This window comes from Barbatula barbatula (assembly GCF_947034865.1).
Source record: "Barbatula barbatula genome assembly, chromosome: 25".
NCBI classification, from domain to species: Eukaryota; Metazoa; Chordata; class Actinopteri; order Cypriniformes; family Nemacheilidae; genus Barbatula; species Barbatula barbatula.
The window spans coordinates 9,423,052-9,449,673 of NC_136788.1; the positions used below are offsets into that span (position 1 = coordinate 9,423,052).

General features: G+C 38.9%; 1 protein-coding gene across 2 annotated transcripts; it reads left to right on the forward strand.

Annotated features, from left to right (window-relative positions):
* The first annotated feature begins 4,795 nt into the window (after positions 1–4,795).
* Positions 4,796–25,562, forward strand: wasla (WASP like actin nucleation promoting factor a). Of its 2 annotated transcripts, XM_079450717.1 has the most exons (11): positions 4,796–5,231; positions 9,519–9,653; positions 10,412–10,498; positions 10,662–10,758; positions 12,136–12,159; positions 17,505–17,685; positions 19,283–19,325; positions 20,033–20,186; positions 22,232–22,746; positions 23,636–23,741; positions 24,485–25,562. In XM_079450717.1, exons 1-11 carry the CDS (start codon positions 4,998–5,000, stop codon positions 24,544–24,546), a joined length of 1,638 nt encoding a protein of 545 aa, XP_079306843.1. In that variant the 5' UTR covers positions 4,796–4,997; the 3' UTR covers positions 24,547–25,562. The 2 variants fall into 2 exon arrangements, with proteins under 2 accessions (XP_079306843.1, XP_079306844.1); XM_079450718.1 differs by lacking the exon at positions 12,136–12,159 and having other exon boundaries at positions 4,837–5,231.
* Positions 25,563–26,622: the final 1,060 nt, after the last annotated feature.

Consider the following 26,622-nt stretch of genomic DNA (forward strand, 5'->3'; position numbering starts at 1 on the left):
AATTCGAGGTGACATATCATTTAGGTTCTTTTGAATGATAGATATGAGTGGTTTGTGATCCGTCTCTATTGTAAAAGTAGGTAATCCATAAACATATCCATGGAATTTATCACAGCCAAATACTAAACCCAAGGTCTCTTTTTCTATTTGAGAATATCGTCTTTCAGTCTCTGTCATAGACCGAGAAGCATAGGCCACAGGTCTCCAAGAATCCCCAATGGCCTGAAGAAGCACCGCCCCCAATCCATTTTGAGATGCATCTGTAGAGATCTTAGTTGGCCGTGTGTGATCAAAAAAAACAAGGACCGGTTCAGTAGTAAGAATCTCCATTAACCTCTTCCATTCTTGATCATGTTCTGAAGCCCACACAAACTCTTGATCATTGTGTAACAACTTTCTCATATGGGTAGTTTTGGCTGACAGATTTGGCAAAAATTTTCCTAGGAAATTCACCATTCCCAAGGTCCGCAGAATTCCCTTCTTGTCACTAGGTGGAGGCATATCAAGGAGGGCTTGCACTTTTGCTGGGTGTGGCTCCACACCTTTCGAAGACAGCTTGTCACCTAAAAAATGTATCTCCGTGACTCCAAATTGACACTTTTTCTGATTGAGTTTTAAATCATGTGCTCGAACTCTTTCCATCACTTTTACTAGTCGCTGATTATGTTGTTGAAGGGTGGACCCCCACACCACAATGTCATCGATATATACACGAACACCCTCTAGACCTTCAATAAGGGTTTCCATGGCTCGATGAAAAATCTCAGGAGCTGATTTAATTCCAAATGGAAGTCGAAGAAAACAATATCTTCCAAACGGAGTATTAAATGTACAATATTTACTACTCTCAGAATCCAATCTGATCTGCCAGAACCCTTGAGATGCATCTAATTTACTAAAAAACGTAGCACCCGACATTTCACTAATGATCTCTTCACGGGTAGGTATCTGGTAATGTTCTCTTTTGATGCTATCATTGAGGTCTTTAGGGTCTAAGCATACTCTCAAGTCACCATTAGGCTTCTTCACACAGGTTATGGAGTTTACCCAATCTGTAGGCTGTTCAATTTGCTGTATTACTCCTGCTTTGGTCATGCGATCCAATTCTTGCTTCAAGGGCTCGCGCAGAGGTGCAGGGACCCGACGGGGAGCATGTATGACTGGTGTAGCATTATCTTTCAGTTGTATTTTATAGGTAAATGGTAATGTGCCTTGACCTTCAAAAACATCTGGAAATTGCTTAACAATGTCAGTTACATGGTCACAGACAAACGGTAAGACGTCAGTTTCCCTGTTGACTTGATACACTCTTTTAACCAAATGAAGGTCTTCACAAGCTTTATCTCCTAAAAGAGATTCATGGCCATTGGGAACAACAACAAACATCAAACTTTTCATCTTTCCTTTGACTTGAATCTTCAATCTACATACTCCTCGTGTTTCAATTGGTTGTCCATTATAGGCTTTGAGGGCAACTGTACGTTTTTTAATTAGAGGTTTTTCTTGCAATGTTTTCACATCTCTGATGTTAATTAAATTAACTTTTGCACCCGTATCTAACTTAAAAGGCACTATGGTCCCATTAGCCACAAGAGGAATAATCCACTTCGAAGACTGCACCAAATCCTCACTGGATACCCATGTTGCAGCATCCTGATGTATATTCTCTTCAGAAACCATGTTAACATAAAATGAGTCACTCAAAGAGTCACTGTCATCTGCCTCCTCCACAACATGCACTTTATTTTCCTTCTTCATGTCTTTTGAAAAACACATTTTTGCAAAGTGGTTCGGGCCATTACACTTCGAACATCTTTTACCGAAAGCTGGGCATTGTCTGAACTTATGTTTGCTCCCACAACGCTTGCAAGAGAATGTTTCATTGTCAGTATCTCTGAAATTTCTTGAGTTACCTCTTTTCTTGTCTCTGAATGAAATGGCGTCTACTGCTGCGCTCTGAAATGACGTCACTGACGAATTAGCCCCATCAAACTGCTTTACTTGCTGTCTTGCTACTTCACTTGATTGGCATAATTTGACAGCATAATCCAAGGTGAGTTCTGATTCTCGCAACAATCTTTCTCTCAGTTTTTTTTCATAGATTCCAAACACAATCTGATCACGAATCATTGAATCTCTCAATTCATTAAAATTACAAGTCTTTGCCTTTATCTTGAGATCTGTCAGAAAGTAATCAAAAGCCTCTCCTTCATGCTGCACTCTCATTCTGAATACATATCGTTCATATGTCTCATTCCTTCTTGACAAACAATGAGCATCAAATTTTTCCAGTACCTTTTCCAGTTTCTTCTTGTCTGGCTCTTCCTCAAAATTAAAGGTGTTATAGACCTCCACGGCATCAGCTCCAGCAATGGTAAGTAACAGGGCAATCTTTCTTTCATCCACAGCAGCTCCTTGTCCGATAGCGACAACATACAACTCAAACTGCTGTTTGAAAGTCCTCCAATTTGTGTCAACATTTCCACATAACTTTAACGAACCCGGTGGTTTAATGGCATCCATTGCACCTTTCTGAACCCCACTCCTGGTACCATGTATTGTTCAAGAAACAACAAATAAAGATAAGAGGAATAGCAGGTCTTTATTCCATGTGGAACACACACATATGTCCATTACAACCACTCTTCCTCTAGCAAATGCACATCATCTTATACAACACATTACTGCCATCTGCAGGAATCAATTAGTACTCATCACAATAGATAATCATTACAAAAGAACGCATTTTGACCAATTAAGCTTGATATCAGCTGCTGTATCATAAAATGTGTCTGTTAAGCTCAAATCAGGGTTGCAAATTGGCTTCTTCGAAATCATTTCTCTCGAGGCCCTTTTAGAAAGTCTTTAGCGATTGATGATTGGCTATTCCCCCAAAAGAAGGCGGGGCCTACTGAGCGTTGCACTTTTCCTAATTCATAGCGGCACCGTCTTTGTTCATATCTATAACCTTTGGTATTAAGCAGCGACACTAGCTACACAGTTCTTGAATAAATCGAGCGTTTGTCGCCATCTAGTTGTGAGATGAGTGTAGGATCTTGTTTAATGGGGAGTTTGTTTTATGTAATGGATATCGCCGTCCCAAAATAAACCTTGAGAGTGTAGAGCAATGAACGTGCAAAGCATTATTGTTGTCTCGTTTCATGCTGGATTTATTTTGCAACAACGCTGTAGGCCGTATATAATAGCCTACATAATCCTGCATAATACGTGACTATTTACCAAATGTATAATTTAGTTAAGAATCAAGGAAATACTATATCTACTACAAGTAGAACATGAAAGATAAAAGTAAGCTTGTGTGTTTTTATAAAGTAAGCTTCTTGTCCCAGTAGCTGTTGAACATGCACCAGAGCGACAGAAGTTAAAGGGAGACCAGGTGGCCCCTGGCAGGGCTCCGCTGTCAAACAAGATCTTCCATCTGTCTCTTTTTCTTTCCTCATTTGTTTATCATTGGGAACCAGGTGAACTATGTCCCTGCTGGCTGTTATATAAGAGCATACAACTTTTGATCAGGTATTAAACGTGTAGTCGCAAATAGTGTATTAATCTTAGTCATCTGAGGCCAAGTGTGAAGTCAAAGGTGTTGGTTCCTGGGCTTCAAACGTCTCTGGATTACAATGATTTCAATCTCCCCAGCCCTTTATTTTGCCTTCTTAGTAATTACACTGAAATGACTAGACTATGCCAAGTCAAGATTTTTTTCTCTATAATAATAGTGTAGAATATGCTGATTTGACATGGTATATTGAGGCCATCATTATCTCATGAGAAAAGACAAGCAGTCGCACAGGTTTGCAGTTTGTGTGATCGTATCACTGTTGGCCAGTGAATGAAACATAACTGGTGGTTTAGTGACAAATGTTTAAAAGTTATGGTTTGTATACCCTGAACTTTGAAAGGCCACACGTTCACCTTATAAAACATGCTGGGTGGATCTTAAGGCCTTTTCTGTTTCAGTTTTTTTAACTATTGGGAAATAGTAAACAGAGGTCAAATATACAAGTCATAAGGAACATCTAACAGTTCAAAGTAGGGATTTAGATATATCTGGTAGGCCTTATTATCTATCTTGTCTTATCTGCACTGCATTATGAAGTATGAACTTTTTTTTCCTTTCCACAGTATATTGTTTTATCATACAGCTGTTTGATATATGCTGCTTTGTAATAAATGTCTCTTTACTTTGTTGTGTGTCCATTTTGTGTCCACACATTTTTGTCTCGTTGTAGGCGAGAATCTTAAAAATGACTATATTTACTAAGGAATGTTATAATGGCTTTTGGAGTGCTCCTCCGCGTTGTGCTAATGACAAAACGTTTGGTAAACATTTATTTTGCAGTCTTCCCACGTGTACTCTCGCCTTTACTTTAAGCGACCAGAATGCATACTATTACAATCAGCTCTTTCACTATTTTGTTCATGACTGTATAAATAATCACATTTATCTCAAATTAAATAATTAAATTTTGTAATCCTCCTCTGTCAGTGACGCAACTGCGTCCAGCCTTCCCACCATAGGCCCCGCCCATCCCGTGCGCATCCCGTCCGCATTCTGCAGGAGGCAAGGGAAAACAGGGACAGACCATTCTGAAAAATAAAGGGATGTTTGCTCCGATGGTGTCATTATTTTAAGTTCAATCAACTGTTTTTGGAGAGTTAAAACCGGTTCTAAATGTAACGGTTATGCGGTGATGTTACCAAACAAAAATGAGCAAACGCCGTTACTCGTAGCAACAAAGCAGACAATAAAACCGACCAAAATCCATCCTCCCCCTCCTGAAGTCTGCCATAACTCTACAGTCCTGCTGCCATGTTGGATTGAAGGATCGCTATTGCTTTGGGAGTTCGGAATGAAAGTTTACAATATGCCGTCGGTTAAAAGTGGAAGCGTTAAAGAATAAGCCATTCACGGGAGTTAACGATTCGCATCCGCACCGCTCGCGCGCTGGGAGAAACACTACGTCGGATCTACTTGTATGCGGAATTCCTTACGGGATGCACGGAGCGCAGGCCATGTTGATCTGCGACTGCACGCATTTCACATCAAATTAACCGATTTAACGCGAGACGAACGCTTGATTTCACCCGCCTCCTGTTTCGCCAACATGAGCGGCCACCCGCCCCAGCGGAGGGTGGCGAATGTCGGCTCCCTGCTTCTGACCCCGCAGGAGAACGAGTGTCTCTTCAACTACCTGGGCAGGAAATGCATCGTAAGTTCTACTCCTGCGGCTGATGTGCGGTCCTTCAACATGCAAGTTCACGTGCAGACGATCGAGGCTTTAAAACGGCGATGCGCATTCGCCGGGCGTGCGGTTAACTATTGGTGTTGTGTGTTTTAACGCGTCTGTGACGTCTGTAGGGGCATGATACGCGTGTTATCGAGTTGAGATGGGGATACCGCGATATATCGTGGCCCTTGGTGCGGTTTTTGCGAAGAATTGTTTGCTGCGCATTGCATGGTGTCAAGGTAACGCGGGAGACGTGCCTCGGTAAGGCCGTTGGCTCGAGCAAGGTAACTGTAATACACCGGCTGTGTCTTGAATTCAATCGAGCTGTCTATTCAGACAGCATAGTAGGCATCGGTTAGAAGGCTACTACATGTTGCACGTGCACCTGAGGGTCAATCGTGCTGTGTATAGGCAGTTGTATTATATGGGTGCTGCAAACTGCACACGTGTATCAACTTCCAATCCTTCACCACCCCTCAGCTTTACGTTGTTAGACATGTATGCCACATAGGGAGGACGGAATAATGTAAACACCGGAGGTGATGGTGATGTGGTTTTTAATTGGGAGAGACCACCATTTGTCTATCAAACCACCACCGAACCTGCTTCACAATGTAAAACAACAATACAATAGAAATTGACAAAGTAAAATGAGTCCTTATAACAATTGGTGTACGTATATTGGGTCTTTACGTGTTATCTGTGGTGATCTCACTGAAGATACTCGCAGGCATGTTTAGAGACAATCTCACCCTGTTCTTGTAGGGCAGCGGACAGGAAATTACTAACAAGGAAGCATTTGTTGCAGTGTCCTAAAATTTCTGTCGCAGCACAGACAGGTGACACGTTTTGTGTTCTCGTGAAGCGCATCAATAGTTGACTCTTATCAAGATGTCATCCGTCTCATTCGCACGTGGAACACAAAAGAAGATATTTTGAGAAATGTCTTTGTGGTTTTGTGTCTGCACGGTGAAAGTCAAGGGTGGCCAATGTTGTTTGGTTACCAACGTTCTTCAAAATGTCGTCTTTTGTGTTCTGCAGAAGTCATACAGGTTTGGAACGACTCGAGGATGAGTAAATGATGAGCAAATGTTCATTTTTAAGAGAACTAGCCCTTAAATATGTTTGGATTGCTTACGGAAGAGGAAGTCTGGTACGATCGCAGAATTCCGGACAAATGTTCAAATCTGAGAACGCACATCTGATCGTTATGTTCAGAGACAAAATCTGTATGTACGTCTATGTCTCCGTGTCACACATGTCAAAATAGTTTTATTTTCTTGCTTGTGAAGGTAATGCGGCTATCTGCATCTGATTCACAAAAATGCCTTTGTTTCCTATCGGACCTACTTAAGTTGCCCGTCCATGACTAGGTTGAAGAGAAGATTGTCCGTACGCAAACAGCGTCAGCCCATGACCGGCAGCCAAGAGTCCAGGCCATAAAGTGGGCTTTCACAGGGAATGACAAAATATGAGACGCGTTGTTTGGATCCAAGATCCAGCAGTCATGTGTTCATTTATCACTGTGTCCCGAACCGGCACCGAAGGCAGGGGGTGGATGGAGTCCAATTCACACAACAGGGAGAATGAGAGAGAGAAGGAAAAGATAGAAAAAAAGACGTTCGGGGGGAGCGCACGATCAGCAGTCTTTGAGGACAGGAAGTGAACTGATATGCCTACTTTCCATGGAGATTTGAGCTTTAATGGATAGCACTGCTGAGCCAATACTGATCTGAGATCAGGTTTCCACGCACACTGACGTGAACGCACTGATCTCTATGAATGTTGGGGAAACATGGCTTACATGCATATTTATGCTCTTGGCAGACACTTGCAGAAGGGAATGCCGATTGGATGCAGTTAACACCGCAAAGCCGGGCGAACGTCCATCAGGTTTCTCACCGTTCTGTGATGGTGTGCGACAAATTCAGACTGATCGATCAAAACGAATAGGTTCAGTTGCAGTGTTTGGTTGTGTTTAAGGCAAGCTAATAAGACGTTGGGATAGGAATGAGTGTTTGAGATGGAAACCCGGCTTGTCTTTAAACTTGATGAACTTTAAATACAGGGTGCAGGCGTCTTAAATGCGTTGTTGTGCATTTGGCAGTGAAAATGCTGAGTATGCAGTTCTAAGCCTGAGGAATCGGTTTTTTAGCCTAAGAAGTCTAGAAAAGTCTTTGAATTTCTCTGATAGGATGGAATTGTCTCGCTAACCAGCATTATTAATTGTTTTAATTCAAGCAGACTTCCTGATAATCTTTGCGTTTTTAGTTACGAAACCGTCAGTTCTGGTCCTTGAATCTGATTGGTTGAGCTGAGTTCTCAACCGTTATAAATTATATATATATATATTATACCCCAATTTATTACTGCTGACCGCATTACATAACCTAAATATCACTTTATTTACTTTATTTTATGAAACCTCGTATCTCCATTTGTATTACTATCGGTCACCCTTCATGTTTGCCGGTGGGTTTTGCAATTATTTAACTAATAAGAAGAGACTGTGTTTAATTATTGAAATGAATGATTCCAAAAAGTGCAGTATTTTATTTCCATGCTCCGTAAAGTGGAAGTTTTGGGAGATTTAAGCTTTTTGTCAAGCGGCGATGTTTCAATAGAAGAAACGATGCGCGTCCCGTTTGTCATGTGTTTAATAAATACATACAAACCTTGCTTTGCAGGTTCGGCGGGATTCGCAAAGGCTGACTTTTAGTTTGTTTTTTAGATGGATTTATTAAATGTATGAAGTCTAATTAATACAATCATACCATATCAATTAAAGCGTTCAGCTAAGTGCATCCCACATTTTTTGTTTCTGCCCAGATATAAAAGTTTGTGTGCGTCACTAGAAATGATCCAAGTAGTTTGTTTTCATAATCGTTGGAAGCCGAAATTGAAAATCCATTAAGAGTAAATTGAACGGCCCTACAACAAGTAACCTTTCATTTTTAATCATAAATGAATCCGTACATTATTTCCCTAATATAATAACAACTTCTGATAATTGATCAGACATGCAATGTCTATTTCATGTTCAAGCTGTTGTGAAGGATGAGGGAAAACAATTGTGTTTTTTGCTCCGCGCAAGTATTGTCCATGGAAAATATTTCATCTTCTAAACTCTTGGCTGTCCTCCTATGACAGTATTGCCAAGATGCTGGCCTATTTTTCCCTTTGGTAACCCACATCCTGAGAAATGGTGTTCGCAGGGCTTCTTTCGGTCATGAGTATGGAACGCAGACACATGCGTGAATGAGTCCCTGTAGAGAGGGAATGAAATGCCTCATCCGTGTGTACATCTCTCAGTGGCTGCAGTTAAAATTACAGCAGTGTTTTATATGCGCAGTGGCCAGTGTATTCCCAACACCAGACTGCCGGATTCATTCACTGATTTCAGTGTATTTTTTGTTAAATGTCTATAGTTTGCGCACGATTCTAACAGAATTCAGCCTCGCAGGTTATGAGAAGAATTTCGCACATATGCCGATGTTTGGTCCGAGAAACGTGTTGAGCTTGGCCCTTACACGGCATGTCTGTTTTATTCATTTTAGTTGGAAAATTTTAGGATTCAACAATGCGGGTAGGAATTTTTCAAAGTCACATTTCATTAATCTTTCCATCAATTATTTTAGAAAGTAGCCCTGGGAAGTCAGAAGTTGATAGTTATAGTTACGATAGTTATCCTGAAAATCAAGTTTTTCATCATTAACTCGTCCTCTTCTTCTGCAGAACACAAAAGAAGATATTTTGAAGAATGTTGGTAACCAAACAACATTGGCACCCATTGACTTTCAATGTATGGACACAAAACATTTCTCCAAATATCATATTTTGTGTTCCACAGACGAACAGTTTAGTTTTTCAGCATTTATTAATCCTTGTTAATGTCAATACAGTTATTCATGTTCGTTCATAGTGCATTAACTAATGTTAACAGTGACAACGTTTGATACGTTAATGAATTCATATTAATAAATGCTGTGTAAGTATTGTTCATTGTTTGTTCATGTTAGCTAATTCTTAACAAATAGCATCTTATTGCTATTTTGGTGTAACCAAAATGTTTTATTTTGGGGTGAACTTCCCCTTAAGTTCTCTTTATATAATAGTTTGTCTTATTTATTTGGTTGCATATTATACATTTGCATAAATAAATACAAGTTTTGCTTGAAAACGCTATCTTACTTGACATTATTGTTTCAATCTGAACCGGCTATAAAAATCATCGGTTTGACACGCTTTTGTGATTGTTTGTCTTTGCAGACGATGTGCTCAGCAGTGGTGCAGGTGTATGGAGCAGACAGAAGTTCATCCTGGGTGAAGAGGTGCTGCGGTGTAGCGTGCTTAGTGAAGGATAACCCTCAGAGGTCTTATTTTATCCGTGTATTTGAAATCAAGGTGAGCTCCCATGTCTTGGATGAGCAAATAAATGGACGTGATCTGTTGTAGTCACAACCAAATAGCTCTGGGGCTTATATGGATCATACGGCTTCAAGTCCAAATCCGGTTCTCTTATTTAGATTTTACTATAAAAATATAGATACAGTTGTTTCGCTTAAATTTAATTTGAAAGTTTAACTGAATACAAAAATCACATAATTCGTTTTTTACCATCAATGGTACGTTTATACATTTTGGTTTTATTACCCGTACGCAGAAATGAAAAGGCTCTGGCATAACTGAGCTCAAAACAGCAGTTAAACCTAAATTCCAGAAAATGAATCGTCCAACACTTCAGAAGTGGGCATTTGATCATTTTTGTCTTTAATGACTGATACTGTCCTCACAAACCAAGTTCCAGACACAGTCAACCATCATCACTTCATCCCACCTTCCCTGTGCTACAAAAATGTCTAGAATTTTCTGACAGGGACAATTGGAAACAACATTTTTAAATATGTGAATATTTTTAGTTTATTTGCAATATACCGATATATCATAATTAAGGATATAAGCTCAGAATTTACTTGAGCTCAATATACATATATTGATGCTACATGAAAATGAATATTTCCATAATAAGTAGCACCACAGAATTGTACAAGAATTATAAAAAGGTCGGGCGAAACGACAATTTGTTACACTGTGTATTCCGCTCGTGCCTATAAACTCTGTAAAGTCTTTTTTTTAAGTATCTTCTTTCTTTCATTTTGTAGGATGGGAAAACAAAGTTTGAGCAGGAGCTCTATAATAATTTCGCGATAAATAACTCGAGACCATACTTCTTTACCTTCGCAGGAGACGTGAGTCCTTTTTCTTTGTACTTCCAAGTTTTTGACAAACTGTTCAAATGCAAACAGTCAAATGTTCTGTTGCATGTGTGTTGTTGTTCTGGTAAAACTGCTTTTAGCTTTAGCAAGGAAATGATCCGGCTTTGTCAATCATACGGTGTGTTTCTCTCTTTAGTCTTGTCAGATAGGACTCAACTTTGCCAGTGAAGAGGAAGCAAAGCGATTTCGGAGTGCACTCAACGAACTGCTCAACAGGCGACAGAGGAAAACCGGTAAGTGTGCTTTTCTTTTCATGGGACAGTTCACCTAAAAAAAACGATTTGAAGTTATTTATGTACTCCAGCCAATAAAGAACAAATAACAAATAAAAATTCTAGCTATTTAAATGTACACGACTTTAAAGTCTGTTGGCATTATATAACATAAAAATGTTTGTTCACATTTATAATACATTTTGACAAATAATAAATATGGAAAGAACATCAGACAGGTTTGGAATATTGTTTTTATTTTTAGGTGAACTGTCCAAATAACTCGACATGCTTTATATTGTATTATTATATAAGGGACTTTATTTTCTAGAAATCGACTTTTTCACATCTGAATCTAACATAACAAGCTCATTTATAATTTGTTAACCTGTTTTCTCTTGCCGCGTCTACATTTGCAAACCTCTCTGTCCAACCTTCCTTCTGTACCTCTCTGTGTATAGTTGTCATCTGTTCTAGTGGTGTAGTCGCAGCGATTGCCCTAGTGTTCACTCAGTAGGGTGTGTCGTAAAACCTTCATAGTGGGCCTTTTCTCCTCGCACCCCACTTGTAAACTCAGCAGTCTCTCTCTTCATTTCCTGGCGGTGTTCCAGTACTTCCTGTTCTGTTTTGCATGCTTGGCTTTGAAGTTTAGACTAACTGGTTTGTAAAGAGGCCCTGTTCCTTTAAACATCTGGTTTATTTCTGCCCTCTTTTCATTTGAATGAATGAAAAGCAAGCATGCTTATTAGTGAATCAACTATTGATTGATTTATGGGTAGTATTTTTTTTAAAGGAGCAGCGTGTTAGTTTCGAGCTACTAGTAGCACCAAATGGAAAGTGATTGCTTCCAGGTTCTCTTAATAGGTGAATGAGTCACAGCGGGATGCTTTATTGCCAGTGCCAACAAGATGTAATAAAACCAATAAGAGAATTGTTTAGTATCTTTGTTCTGTGCAACACATAAGGAGAATGCACAATCTGCTCATCTTTACAATGAATGTGAATGGTGACTATAGTTGACAAGCAAGATTTTCAGTGTAGAACTTGCATTTCAGTCTTCTCCTTACACAAATCTATTGTATGGCTTTAGAAACACTGCAATATAGCAAGCGACTCGCATAAAAAAATGTTTTGTCCAGAATAAAGCATGACAGCTCCAGTCCTCATCCACTTTCACTTGTATGGTAAACAGCAGTGTGAACATTGTGCCAACTTCGCCTTTTGCTCAGGGCCTCTCTGTTTACCATCGTTCACCGTAATCTTTCCAAAACTAACATAATAAAATCTTTCCCTTTCCTCTGGGTGACTTCCTGCTGGCTCTCTTCCTCCCCGTTACTGACCTCACTAGTCTTTTAATTTGGCCTCCACATTTTAACATTGTTAATTTTGTTTTTGCAGAGAAAAGGCGCGACCCACTGAATGGTACGTTTGCTGGTACTTGCATTCACTTTATTCTCAAGTTGTCAGTGCTAATAATTCTTGCGTTATTGTTGGGTTTAACCACTCTTTTTAAGAGAAATTTTGATATTTGAGACCATATTTGTTGCTATGAATGGGCAGAAGGTCCCGCCTTCCAGGAAAAATTGCAGCCAATCAGAAAATATATTTTTGTGACTTTACTGAGCTATTTTAAAATATCATTTTTGTCCATTGAAGTAGATACAGATTGGTCTGTTTGACAGCCTGGAGGCTGTGTAAATACATCCGCTCAGTGTGATTATTTTCCGTAAAGGAACATGCATAATTCAAACAATTGATGTTTCCAAAAATGACAACAAATATACACATGAGCGTCATCAAGGGTGGAGGCACGTGAATGTGTTTGCATGTACGCTTGCATCATACGTGACCTACATGAGAGCAGCGTTGTGCTCCTTTATAGATGCCTGGTGTTAATGTGTGCAATGTGAGGCCATGTGTATGCCACATGGATCATACCATGGGACCGATGTGTCACGGCCCTCTCCTTTTTAATCCCATCACAGAGACATTTAGTTTAAAGATTTTGACCGTGTTTGTGGTGTTGGCGTGACACTTTATAAGAAAGTGTCACTGGAAGTTTGGTTAATTCTGATGCATGTGCAATAGTAGCAGGGTATGTGTGGTACCAGTTAGAGATTTGAAGATGCCTTCTGGTTTTGTTCAAAAGCACAGTCAAAGTGTGATTTCCTCTCGTGTTGATGCGTTTCCTGTAGACACAGGGCGGACTGAAATAATGTGACTGAATATTTGACCAAACTGGCCATTAGGGATACTGCCCACAGAGATTAAACTGACCTTGCAAGCAAAATAAAGTGAACATGTCAAGCCGGAGAGAGAAAGGCATTTCAGTCTGTGAATTATGTCAAGATTTCATTTCAATTCTTAATTCTTATTTTTAAAACTGCCTCAAGCAGCCTTTTATATATTTTCATATGATATACATTTTTTTAATGAAAATAAAATTCGTTTTGCTCTCAAATACAACCTATCTGCTTGCAAAGACACACGTGTTACTCGGCATCCATGTTTATCGCACGTGTACTCGAGCACTGTTTTGAGGGCTCCACAGAGTTTGCACTGTTAACCTAAGAAACGCCTCACTTGTAAATATTTCTACATATTAAGTTGATCCTTGGAAAAGTATTTCAACATCAACAATTTACCAGTAAGACATGCAAGGTCATGTTTTGATTTGATCAGTTAGGTGTTTATAGAAGACAAGTGGATTTCATGCATATAGGTCACTTCTATGGGCAGCTATTCAACATTTATTTTCTATTTATTTCTATTTATTCAGCTATTCGTTTTGATGCGTATACATGGTTTGCACATCAAACACTAGATAGGACACTAGTGCAGTGTCCCATCTTCAGAGCAGGGAAAAATCCATACGTCATGTTGTCATACGTATGAAAGGGTTAGCAGAGAATATACAATACTCAGCAGTTTGGAATTCAGTTTTACAAACACCTTTCAGTCACAACACAGTTATGTCATTTGAATTTTTTTTATCAAATAGAATTTTTCACCAATTAGTTGAGCGTGAAAAAGTTTGTGACAAGTCAACATATTTGCCCTACATTTGTTATGGCAGCCCTGGAGGCAAGTCATTTGTTTTTTTCCTTTTTGCAATCTGTTCATATTACAAATTCACAGCTGTTGTTACAACCGTATTGTGTCCCTCACTAACAAACGTTATTCATAATGAAGAATAATATTTCATCAAAATTAGTTGAATACTTCACCCAAAAGTCTTTTTTTATTTTTATTTACTCACCCTAATGTCTTCCCAGATGTATATTACTTCCTTTCTTCAACTGAACATGTTTTTTTTTTATATACAGTGAGGGAAATAATTATTTGATCCCCTACTGATCTTGTAAGTTTGGAATTGTCATTTTTGGACGGACTGTCCCTTTAAGTGATGCGTGGTAAGTGTTTTTAAAACAAAAGAACATGTTGTACAAGGTGTTATCGACCCGAACAAAATCAGATGTAATGTTTCCTAGCACATCTCCTTCCTGTCCACTTCCTCATTGTGTAACTACACTGGCAGTGGATATCCAACCAAGCATGCTCAGTGCTTTTATGTAACACGGCTAATATAAAGACACTTTCAGTTTAGTGGTGTGGAGAAGTAAACTCCACAAACATCAAATCGAAAAAGACAAGAGAAGCACACGCTTATAAATAAGTGTTTTAAACGCCTGTACCCTTGTTGTAATGCTTACAGCGAATTTCAGATATTAAACAAGATTAGCAGTGACTTCACTTACTTATATAATATTCTGTTCTGCGTCATTTTGTTTTAGGATTTAGACTATTTGACTAGATTGGTTTGCTGAGCTGCCAGCATATCAAAAGACGTTTTAATAGGAAGAGCACCAGGAGCCAAATGCGTCTCGCTCGCCAAAGGTTACGTGGCTTGTTGGACCTCACGCGTTGGGTTAGCTAGCTGTCCTCCAGTTTCACTCCTTAATGCTGGTCAAGGAACATGATGTTTTGTACGACCTTCCTGTCTGCCCCATCTGAGGACGTTTTGGGGAACGTGTCCGAGCCAGATGGTAGCTCGTTGCCATTGCAAGTCTTGGTGTTGTCGGGAGATGTACTCAAAGCGTCTTTACCTTGTCCTTGTATGAATATGCTGTTGAAATGGCATAACGGCAGAACTTCCATCTACGCAAAGGATGTTCATTCAGGAGGAGCTCGAGGTTATGTATGGAGAGACGGTAGAGGTCACAGGAAGGTCTGGGCCTTCAGTCAAGGTGAGCGTTTGGGGAGAAGTGCTTTGAGGAGGCTTAGCAGGTGGAGAAGAGACATCTGTGATTCTTTGCAATTGAAGGTGAAGGTGCGTTTGCTTGAAACCGGGACGTTGACTATGAGTAAAGTTTCTCTTGGGCATTTTTTAAATACTGACATGGTACGTTTCTTGTAAGGAATTTATGGACCAGTTATTTGTATATGTGATTTGTGGTTTCTTTCTATTTTGGGTTTTGGGAAAGTAAAGTGTTTTGTAGGTTCTCACAATTCTGTTGCTGCTGTCCGTTTTGGTTGGTGGTTTGCGTAATGTGATTAGACGTGGAAAAATGAAAAGCTAGTTTTTGTCATTGACTATTGGATATTATGCTTTTTATTTTATAAATATATTCAACCGGTCAAAAGTTGTAATGTTTAAAAGCTATTGATCTGAAGGTGCATGCTTAAAGGCATAGTTCACCCCAAAATATACATTTTATTAGGGCTGCAACAACTAGTCGATAAAATCGATAATAATCGATAATGAAAATATTTTTTCCATGTCAACGAATTTCATTATCGATTAGTTGGTCTGTGACGTCATTTGCGAGCTGCGCAGTTATAAATCAAGCCCGTCTTCCCTTTTTCAAAATGACCATTTTAGACGTGTCTCTCCGTGCAGCTTGAGATTAGCAGTTTTAAATGTTGACGTGTCTCTCCGTGCATGCATCTCTCCTGGCGGCACAAGTTTGGCAGTTCTAAAGTCAAATGCATCTCTCCGTGCAGCGCGAGGTGCGCAGTTTTAAAGTCGTATTTACTTTTCCCATCTCTGATTTAGTTATAAGCCAACGATCTAATTGAAACGTTTATCCGATTAATTGATCAAATAATCGTCCAACTACTCAATTATCAAAATAATCGACATTTCTGATGAACACAAAGAAAGATATTTGTAAGAATGCTTATTACCAAACACTTCTGGCCACCATTGACTACCATAGTGGGAAAAATGACAATGGTAGTCAGCGGTGCCCCAGAGCTGTCTTATATTCTTAAAAATATCTTATTTTGTGTTCATCAGAACACAAGAAATTTAGGCAGATTTGGAAAAAAAAAATTATTGTAAAACTAACATTTTATTCAATTATCGGTTTTGAAATGGATGACTTAGGCCCTCGGTCACACTTGGCTTTTTTGCTCCATTGACTTCCTTTCGTATGCATGCAAATGCGACAGACCGGAAACACAAGCCCATCCGAAGTTTGCAGTTTGCTTCACAGCAAAGTTCAAGTTTGGTGAACTCTGACCTGCGAATTCACATCACGTGAATGCGTGAAACCAATAGAAGATCAAAACGTCACGTGACCGCCTGGTACACAAATGTTAAAGATGGGGGAATCGCTGCATCGTCCAAACAAACTTCGTATGCTCAAAGTCTCAAAGAAAGAGCAGAGAATAAGTGCACAGAATAGATGGCAACTTAAAAATATAAGCGAATATGATCAAATATAACAAGTTTTTAAATAGTTTTTTTAAAACTTACTTCCTTCACATTTTATTTCATACTTTAATTAGTTTAATATTATTCTAAGATGTGGGGAAAATGAAGAATAAGCTAAAACATTTGACGGCTAGTGTATACTATGTAGTCCAGTCTTAAATGTGACCGTTAGCTAATGCTTGCAGTTTTTGGGAAAGTTCTGACACAAAGCCTCTTGTTCCTACAGCATTCCCGCTCTGAAAGCGGCTTTAGTTTCAGCGTTTTTTGATGAGAACCATTATGACAGTGTATGTGTAATGATTTGCTGAGTATTTAGCTTGATGCTGTCACTTCTGTATGTATTTAATGGGGTCATGTTAAAATAAAATAAATCTTCACACAATGGGTTATAGATATAACAACTCTAATTGTAAAGGTGTAACTATAGTTGTCTTGTGTTTCTAAAATGCAACTCACCGGGTTAAAACATGTTTAATACCAGAAAAAGAACAGTAATTCACTTACAGTGGAAGTCTATGGGCTGGCTAAATCATTCTGAGAAACGGAGGACGTGGGAAATTCATAAATGACTACCGTTCAAAAGATGCTAAAATATAACAACTTTGTTGTTTTTATAGTCACGTGATAACACTGTAAGATTTGTGTTATTCCATTGTTTTGACGAGTTTACTATCATTCGAATATGTTGAAATAAATAAGTGACCCAAACCATTTGAATGGTGGTGTACGTTATTAGAAAATGCACAATGGAGACACTTCATTATTGACCTTTGACTATTGCACCCCATTGTATAATATGACTTTAAACAAACCAGCCAATGCTCGCTTTGGGCGTCAAGCAGAACCTCCCAGAAATTCATTCATTGTGGATCGTAAAGAACAACTTTTGTGAGACGCCCCCTCAGTGGTTACGCATGGAAAGAATCAGCTGTTGCTGGCAACACAAACTCTCCGAGCTTAGCCAGCGCGAACTCTGTCCCGCTAGGAAATGTGTACTACAGGTTTGGCTTTCTCAAGCTGTAGCTGATAACTATTGTCATGTGCCCAGGACCGACTCTGCCAATGGCGACGGTGGACATCAAGAATCCGGAGATAAACAACGTGCGCTTCCACAACAATTCCCACATAAACAACATGGTGCACAGTGGCCTTAACAAGAAGGAAAAGAAGGTCAAGGGCAAGAGGAAGAAACTGACAAAGGCTGACATTGGGACACCAAGCAATTTCCAGTGAGTAACTACTTCACACAATATAAGGGCTTCCTGTGTTGACAGGAAGTGACATCTTCATGACATAAGCAACTAACACACTTGCTTTGAGAGGTGTTTCGTGAATCATTCTTTATCGGGTGTCTTTTTCTATCTTTATTGTAGCATTCTTTATTAACAGTGACTTGCATTGCTTTCAAAATATACCGTTTATGCATTCTCTGCAAATTCATCTATGAGATTGACAATGCTAGCATGATAATCTACTGTTTGAGATGCAGGCGCGCAGTTTCATTTGGTTTATAGCAAAGTATCAAAACTCGAAATCATAATTTTAGGCCTGAGAAAAACATGGAAATGTATGAATCCTAATCAGAAATCGACATATTTGTAGATTTTCTAAATGTTCAATTATGTATTGGCTAGATATGGTTTGTGGGAGGAATTTCTCTGTAATCCATATACAGTTGTTTCAATCCCAGAGTTATTTAAAGGCTAAAATACTGCTATTATATTATAATATTAGCTGCTTCTGCTAAGTTTCTTTCAGTCTGGATCAGAGGAGAAGTGTGCGCCTGCACAGGCCTCTCCAAATTGCTCTGAGGCTAAAATACAATATAAGACTTTTGACCTCAGATTTTCAGTAGGGACGTGTTGCAGAAAGTCTGTGCCAGTCTGCAGATTTGATCAGTTAGTGTGTTTCTATCTGAAACTTTAAAAAAGTCTGCAAGTGTTCAGCAAGTGTAGATTAAAAACAAATCTGTTCTGATTTTTAAAGTCTGATAGTGTACACAGCCATTAGTGTACTTTATATGTTTTTAATTACCGTTTGTTTTTGTGTTTTCACGTTTCACGTTTAGTTTTCCTGTTTTTAATATTGCTTTTTACAGGTTTGATTTTTGTTTTTCTTTCCATTTAAAAGTTCCTTATTTCCATATAATAACTTCAGTGGCTCAACTTTATTTTAGTCTACTAAAATGAAAACTTTAAAACCATTTCTGCTTATAAAAATAAAATACAATTTTGGTCTAAATCCTTTTTAAAAACTTATTTCAGTTCATTTCCGAGACCACATTTTCATCTTTTGGTTTAGTTTTAAGGCACTAAAATTATAATAATTGACAAAAACTAAATAAAATTAAAGAAGCTTAAATAGCAACAAAAATGAATTATAAAATGACAAAAGCATTTAACAAAATTGCATAATATTCAATTACGAACTTTAAAATCTAAAAAGCTGCTTAAAATATTTTCTAACCTAAAAACGAAACTCTTTCTTAAACTTATTTCAGTCTAGTACTAAAGCAACATTTCCATTTTGTTTTTGATATTCTACAACATTATATTGTGTTAATATCCAAAGAAAATTTGTTGAACTCTTTTTAATAATATTCCTGTATTTGTCATGTTTAATATTGATTTTAATGAACAGAAAGGTTTTAATGATTCAATACTATTGATACGCAAAGAACAATGATATAATTAAGTTTGTCTAAAGGTGCTTTAATTCTTTAAGACGTTTAATTGTATCCTTCCCTGTGTGACATCTTTTACATGTGTTATTGCTTGTTCATGTTTCTGAATGGACCTCTCATGTATTTACTGCAATACTTTACAGGCACATCGGTCATGTGGGCTGGGATCCCAACACAGGCTTCGATGTAAGTACACAACAATAACTCACTCTGTCACACACTCACATTCATGTTGAAGAATCTCTCATAGGAAAACAATGCTGACCCGTATGGACATGGCATGATGAAGTGCTTGAATAGCTTTGTGTTCATGTAGCCTCTCGCCCACAACACGGTCCAGATTCTGCGGTTTTACACAGTATTCCACTATCCTTACATTTACTCTGCGTATAATAGGTGAATTGTTTCATGCCAAAGCGTTTGTCAGAGAAATACATTCCTGCCAACAGTGCAAATTCATTTTAATCGATTTTAATGATGCCAATTGGTTATTCCAGGATCAGACGAGCTACTGTGTGCCTGGAACAATAAACTGTCATTGTGTTGCTCTTACGGCTATGGAAAAAAATATGCAAATGCTCTGAAGAAGCTCTCTGCATTTCAAGTGTTGCATTTTGCACCATGTTGGGAGTGTTATGCATGACATAATGGATTGTTTTGCCAAAGCCTTCTGTGTTGACGGTTAACATTTACGCCACAAGATGGCGGTATTGCACAGAGCTTGACAACAGAGTGGAATTTAACTGGGATTATGTGATGCAGGGCATGCAATATTGCACCATTACTTTATATCAGACACAATTAACATTTTGGAAGTCTGGGAAATATGTAGTTAAACGTTTATCATTTGTGATTTTGAGGAACGTCATTTTTTTGGATTTGTATGATTGCAGTTGAACAACTTGGACCCCGAGTTGAAGAACCTGTTCGACATGTGTGGCATCTCAGAGGCACAGCTCAAAGACAAGGAGACGTCTAAGGTCATCTATGACTTCATCGAGAAGAAAGGAGGTGTCGAGGCAGTCAAGAATGAACTGAGGAGACAAGGTGAGACTGTTCTGTCGTGCACCGTCTAATCCGAACACCTGTAGTCTGGTGGCCTTTCATGATCAAATGTCAAGGTTCTGCCAAACTGTCCGAAAGGTTGTCTTCGATCACCTGACGTTCAATCGCTGTCGATATGTTGAAACTCTGGTTTAAAGGGGACGTGTCTCATTTCGGCCGCAACAAATCAAATGACAAATAATAGAAAAGAAATATCAAACGTAGTCAAATTGGTTTCTCAGACACTTCTGTAGCCATCTGCTCTGTGTGTTTGTAGTTTATTGTGGTCTAGAACTTTATCATGAAGTGCCACTCTGAATTCATGCCATTGGTTGTGCCGGACATTGAGACGGATCTCTTAAAGGGACAGTTCACCCAAAAATGACAATTCTGTCATCGTTAACCTTCTTGTCATTTCAAACCTTTATGACTTCTTTTCTTCTGCAGAATACAACAGAAGATATTTTGAAGAATGTTGGTAATCGAACAACAGCAGTGACCATTGACTTGGTTTTGTGTTCATACAATAGATATTCACAGAGAAATTGGAAGTGCCGTTCGGTTACCAACGTTCTATAAAATATCATTTGTAGTGTTATGCAGAAGAAAGTTACACAGGTTGAAATGAAAAGAGGGTGAGTGAATGATGACAGAAATCCCGTAAAACAAGAGGAAAGTGACACAATATCCTTTGAATAACTTCTATCAGTCTACATGCTACTCTTGGATAAGTGAAAGTACATCAGAATATATTCGTATGCAAGAAAAGATATCACTCTGACTAAAAGAAGCTTTAAACTGAAGCATTGTTTAATTTGATTTGTATATGTGGTTTGTCCTCAGAGCCTCCGAGGTGGTGTGGTAGGTAGAATGTGTGTTTCTGAGTGAAGCTGGATTTAGATCTGCATGTATTAGAGCTTTCTTGTGGGTTGTTTGAATTGCGTGAGAGATGCCGAATGTCTGTTGCGTTTAATCCATAGCTTTTTACATTAGACCAGAGCGTGCATGAGCTTATTGGAACATGTGACTTCTTTAAAGTCGGCGTGCAATAAAAAAAACAATTTGAATTGGCAAAGTATTGATTATAAATGATTTATCCGTGTAAGTTCAAAAACGTTAACCTCTTCCCCTCTGGAAACAACCTCTTTTCACTTCTGCTCAGGAGGAATGAAGCGAGGGCGGGGCTGCAATGACTGACAGATTGCAAACTGTATTACAAATCTCCGTTTTGTTTAAACGATCAGTACTCGATGACCGAAATCAAGTCCCGCCTTCAATTCTTTTCCCGCCGTTTCACTCGTATATAAGTCACTTCCGTTTCATGCCGACTTTAAATGTAAAAGTGTGAAGGTTTGACTCGTATTCGTGAGTGTTCACAGGGAATTTTCTTCAATATTAATGGTTTTGTACAACTAAATAAACATGAAAAATATTTGACAGGAATATTTTTAGAAAGTCGTACTGTTCATGATGTGGATGTGATTGGTTTTGTTGTGCTAAACTATATTCCCCACTAGAGGGCAAACTTTAAAGACACCATGACATTTACTTGCATTTGTTTAATTCTTTAATCCCTAGCCATTCTGGGAATCGAACCCATGGCCACGAGCTACGGATAAAGATAATAGGGGAAATCGCTTACTTCAGTGAAAATTCATGTCAACACAAATCGACAGACACAACTCCAGTTTTGATTTCATGGGCTCTTAAAAGTTGATTGTTCACCCAAAAATATTTCTTTCATCGTCTACTCATCCTCATGTGTTTTCAAACCTGTGTGACTTTCTTTCTTCTGCAGACACACAAAAGAAGATATTTTGACAACACCGACCCCCATTGACTCACAATTCATTGGACACAAAACCACGGAAACATTTCTCAAAATATCTTCTTCTGTGCGCCACAGAAGGAAGAATCACGTACAGGCTTCCAATGACATGAGAGCGCAGAAATGACAGTGTTTATATTTGGGTGTAATGTCTAAGCTTTGCTATTAAGAGTTTGTTTCTGGATTTTGCGTTAACGAATCGAATTTTCTTTACTGACAGCACCTCCGCCACCCCCCTCCCGAGGTGGCCCACCTCCTCCACCCCCTCCTCACACTTCCGGGCCCCCACCTCCACCACCTCCGATCCGGGGACGAGGAGCCCCACCACCGCCTCCACCCTCAAGGGCACCCACAACAGCCCCTCCTCCACCTCCTCCATCCCGGCCGAGCATGGGAGCACCTCCACCACCGCCACCCAGCAGAGGCCACCCTCCTCCCCCTCCACCCACTCCCGCCTCCATGCCTCCGCCACCACCACCACCTCCCTCTGGAGGAGGCGCTCCACCGCCGCCGCCGCCTCCACCACCACCACCACCTGGACCTCCACCACCCCCTGAAATGGATGGAGGCCACGGCGAACTAACGCCCTCACCCATGGGCGGCAAGTCGGCTCTGCTGGACCAGATCAGGGAGGGCACACAGCTAAAGAAGGTGGAGCAAAACAACAGGCCAGTGTCAACCATGGGACGTGACGCGCTGCTTGACCAGATCCGACATGGCATCCAGCTCAAAACGGTGAGGAGCTTAAAGCTGCCCTAACACATTCAGTTTCTGACGATCTCATATTAATCTTGAGTACCTATTGAGTAGTATTGCATACTTTGTATCTTCGAAGAGTGTTTAGTTTGATCACATTTATAAAAGAGATTAAGCAAGTGTATTAAGGGGGAGTGTATTAAGCAAAAAGTTGATCATGTTAATTATTATGTTCTATATACTTTATTGATCTTAACACACAAACATCTATCTAGCACGTAAGATGCATAAGATATAAAAATGCATGTAAAAAGACATTCAGTACTACATATTGGTAGGATCACTCTACCGCTTAATTTACGCTGCTTAAACATCTCTAAAGCATGTAATGGGTGCAAGCTATTGTCCATATTAGCCTTTAGTTTTCTCAACTTTCATTCTTCCGGCTCGACCCAGTCCTGTGGGATGCCGATAATGGAGCTTGCCTTTTTAATCAGTTTGTTCAGTCTCTTCCTATCAGATGTACGTGCTCCCAGCCCCCAACACACCACACCATAAAAGAGAGCTATCTAACTGTACTACCAGGTACTTGTAGTGGAAAACCAGGTCCACGTCTTTTTCCAAAATAGAGACTGGATCTAGTCTGGGCATCCTCTTCCTAAAATCAATGACCATTTCCTTAGTCTTGGAGATATTCATTCTCAGATGGTTAACATTGCACCATTCCACAATATATCCTCCTGTCAATGACACACTGGACCATTTTTCCCCAGACGTGGAAAATCCATTTCCCGTATAGTTCAAGCATTCTTATACACAAGCATCTTCTCCGTCCATTAATTTGTTGCATGTGTTCATTCGTCCGTAATATGTTAATTTGATATTACTAGCATGACTAATGCATCAGCACTTATTTTTGAATGCGCAGGTATCAGATAATGACTCAGGACCACCCACCCCTGCACAGTCAGCGGGGATTGTTGGCGCTCTGATGGAGGTCATGCAAAAGAGGAGCAAAGCCATCCACTCCTCAGGTAAGTGCTTCTGCGTTTCGCTCTCACAGGATTAGTCAGTGCCGGCCACTAGAAACGGCTCCGTTGCCGTCTTCCTCTGATGGTCGTGGATTTGAGGCACCTGCACACTAGTGAAAAGAGAACGGTGTAAGGTTTGCTGAAAACCAGGAGAGTTTTATATTTGTATTTATTTAGTCATCAAATGCTTATATCGAAAACGATATATTCCTAAAATGCAGCAATGGAGTTGAGAAAGCGCATTTGGTTCTGCTGCTTGGTAGGGATGTTACAATATTATCAATATCATGTTATCACATGATCTCGATATTATCGTGGTCACATGACTGTGTGAAACGATAGGTTTTTCGGGCCTAACATAGAGAATGTTAGAAAAATACCAGCAACAATTAAAGCAGTTATGATTAGAGGATAAAGAAAAGAGGATGCTTATGGCACGTTTCCAAGTAATAATTTGTCATTTAAAATATAGCAGTAGATATCATAGCGTGGACGTTATACAGAGGTATTATCGTAAGATTTGGATATTGTTACATCCCTATCTCTTTGAGATTCTCATGGGGCAGTTTTCTCCGCTTTTGTAAAAATGACAGAGCATCACTTTCACAATTTATTATTGTGTTGAAACTCTAATGTGTATATGTTGTTAATTTTACCCCACAAAATATTTGCATGACAAATTGACTTCCTTGTGTAATGCAAATGGGTTTGACCGTAATAAAGTATGTCATCTGTTTGGGCTTCAGATGAAGATGAGGATGATGACGAAGACGAAGACTTTGAGGATGATGATGAATGGGAAGATTAATCCACCTGAAACTAAATCCACCCAATAGATTCAGTGATACTAAATTCAGAAACTTTCCCAAATTTTACTCAACATCCATGTTTGTTTGTTTGTTTGTTCATTTATTTCAAATCGCTGTATATTTTTGTCGCCTTTTTGTTGCTTTTTTTAATAATCTGTGCAATACCTCATGTAATCTGTAAAGTATTGTCATTTATCCTCTGTAAAATAATCTCCTGGATTAACCATGTGAAGTTTAACGCCAGGATTCATAATTTCGTTGACCTGAATGTGTGTTTTTCCCTCCGAGTGGGAAAAGGGAGATGGACGGGACGGGACGCTCAACGTCCCCTTTAATTGTTGAATAATGATTTAGATAACACTATTTTCATACCCTACTTTTCTGTACTTTCGATTTTTCTTATTCAAATCCTAGTTTTAGCATTCTTAGATTTGGTAAGAGGTTCTCCTATCAGATTATGTATGTCCCTTGTATTGTTTCCTTTGTAAATGTACACCAGGCTGATATATTGAGGCTATATATATTTTTGCACGAATAACAAAAGGAAATTCACTGCAGGAACACATTGGCTGAACACTTTAAATGTGATTTCGGTGGTAATCGTGATCGGACTTATGTTCACACTACGTTGCACGTCACAAAGTTTTCGGTTCCACTTCGTTAACTAGGAAATAAAATACTGTAGATTCAAACCGGCAAATCGCGAGTACAGCTTGCTCCTGAATACCATCGAAATTTTCCTACATATTGAGAAAAACTGAAGAATAGCACTTCATCAAACAAGATTTCAACTTTCATTCATTTAAAGCTTTCAAAGGCAGATGCTTGAATGACAACTACATTTAAGGTAATGATAAATACCCAACAACAAACCTTTGTGTCATTAATGCTGGTTTAACAGTATTTGTCTGTCTGAATTGAAATTGCTGTCCTGTAAGGATAGTGCTGTAAAAATTGACATCAGATCTTGAAAACACTAAATTCTATACTTAAATAAATGATATTTACAAACCTGAGATGTGGTGCTGTCATTCTTGCTAATCTATTCTTGTGTTATTTCCTTATGTACTGTCCTGTTTGACCCCATAATAGGTTAAATCATATAAAGAAAAAAGATTTATGGTGTGTTTGTTCCATGTATAGATATAACAAGTGGGTAAAGCTGGTTTCATCAGTCAAATTAGATACATCTTTATTATGGGTCTGTATGCGTGATGAAACGGCTGTTTATCCTCACGAATAATGGTGAGAGGCCTGCAAAGAAAAAAATAAGAGAGAAAACTGCGCTTTTTTAACTTTACACTAAAAACGTTCACAATAATGTAAATATCCACAACAGATACCCTACGTAAAATGTCAAAAATATATGTATTTCTGAAATGTAATATGTGTATTTATGTGTGTTTCATTCTGTGGACTCCTAACGATATTTCAAATTAAAAGTTTCTATTTGCAGAAAATAGAAAAGTGTAGAAACAGGTCAAAATAACAGAAAATATGCTCTGTTTTTTTCAGACCTTAAATCCTGCAAAGAAAACAAGTTCATATTGACTTCTAAGCAAAACAACAGTCATATTTCTACAAATGTTTAAAAACGTTTATTTTTAAAGCGATAACCTTGTCATGCTGTAAGTCTTTCACATTGCTGTAGGATGATTTTATGTCCCTCCTGAGGTTTGATGTTGTTGAAATTCAACAGACACTGGAATGGTCCTTTAATTGTTTCAATGGCTGTATATTTTCGCACAAAACATATATTGACACCATATGTGTAGTTACTCTTTAATGTCTTGCCTTTAAGATTCATAACATTTATAGAGGTGGAAATGATGACCGATTGTTTGATTTGGTAAAGATTTGTTTTAATGCTGGACTTTACTTTATACTAGCATTGTGTTCCAGCGCCTGGCTAATGATTGTGTCATCATAAATGATCTGAACCAGAAACAACCCTGAATGAATAATTCAATTCTTGGTATAAATGGGTAATTATTGCTTAAAGTCTTGCAACCAATTTCCAAGAGACCTGCTTTTAACAGGATTGGTGTCAGCCATATGCTCAGATTGTAGGTTCA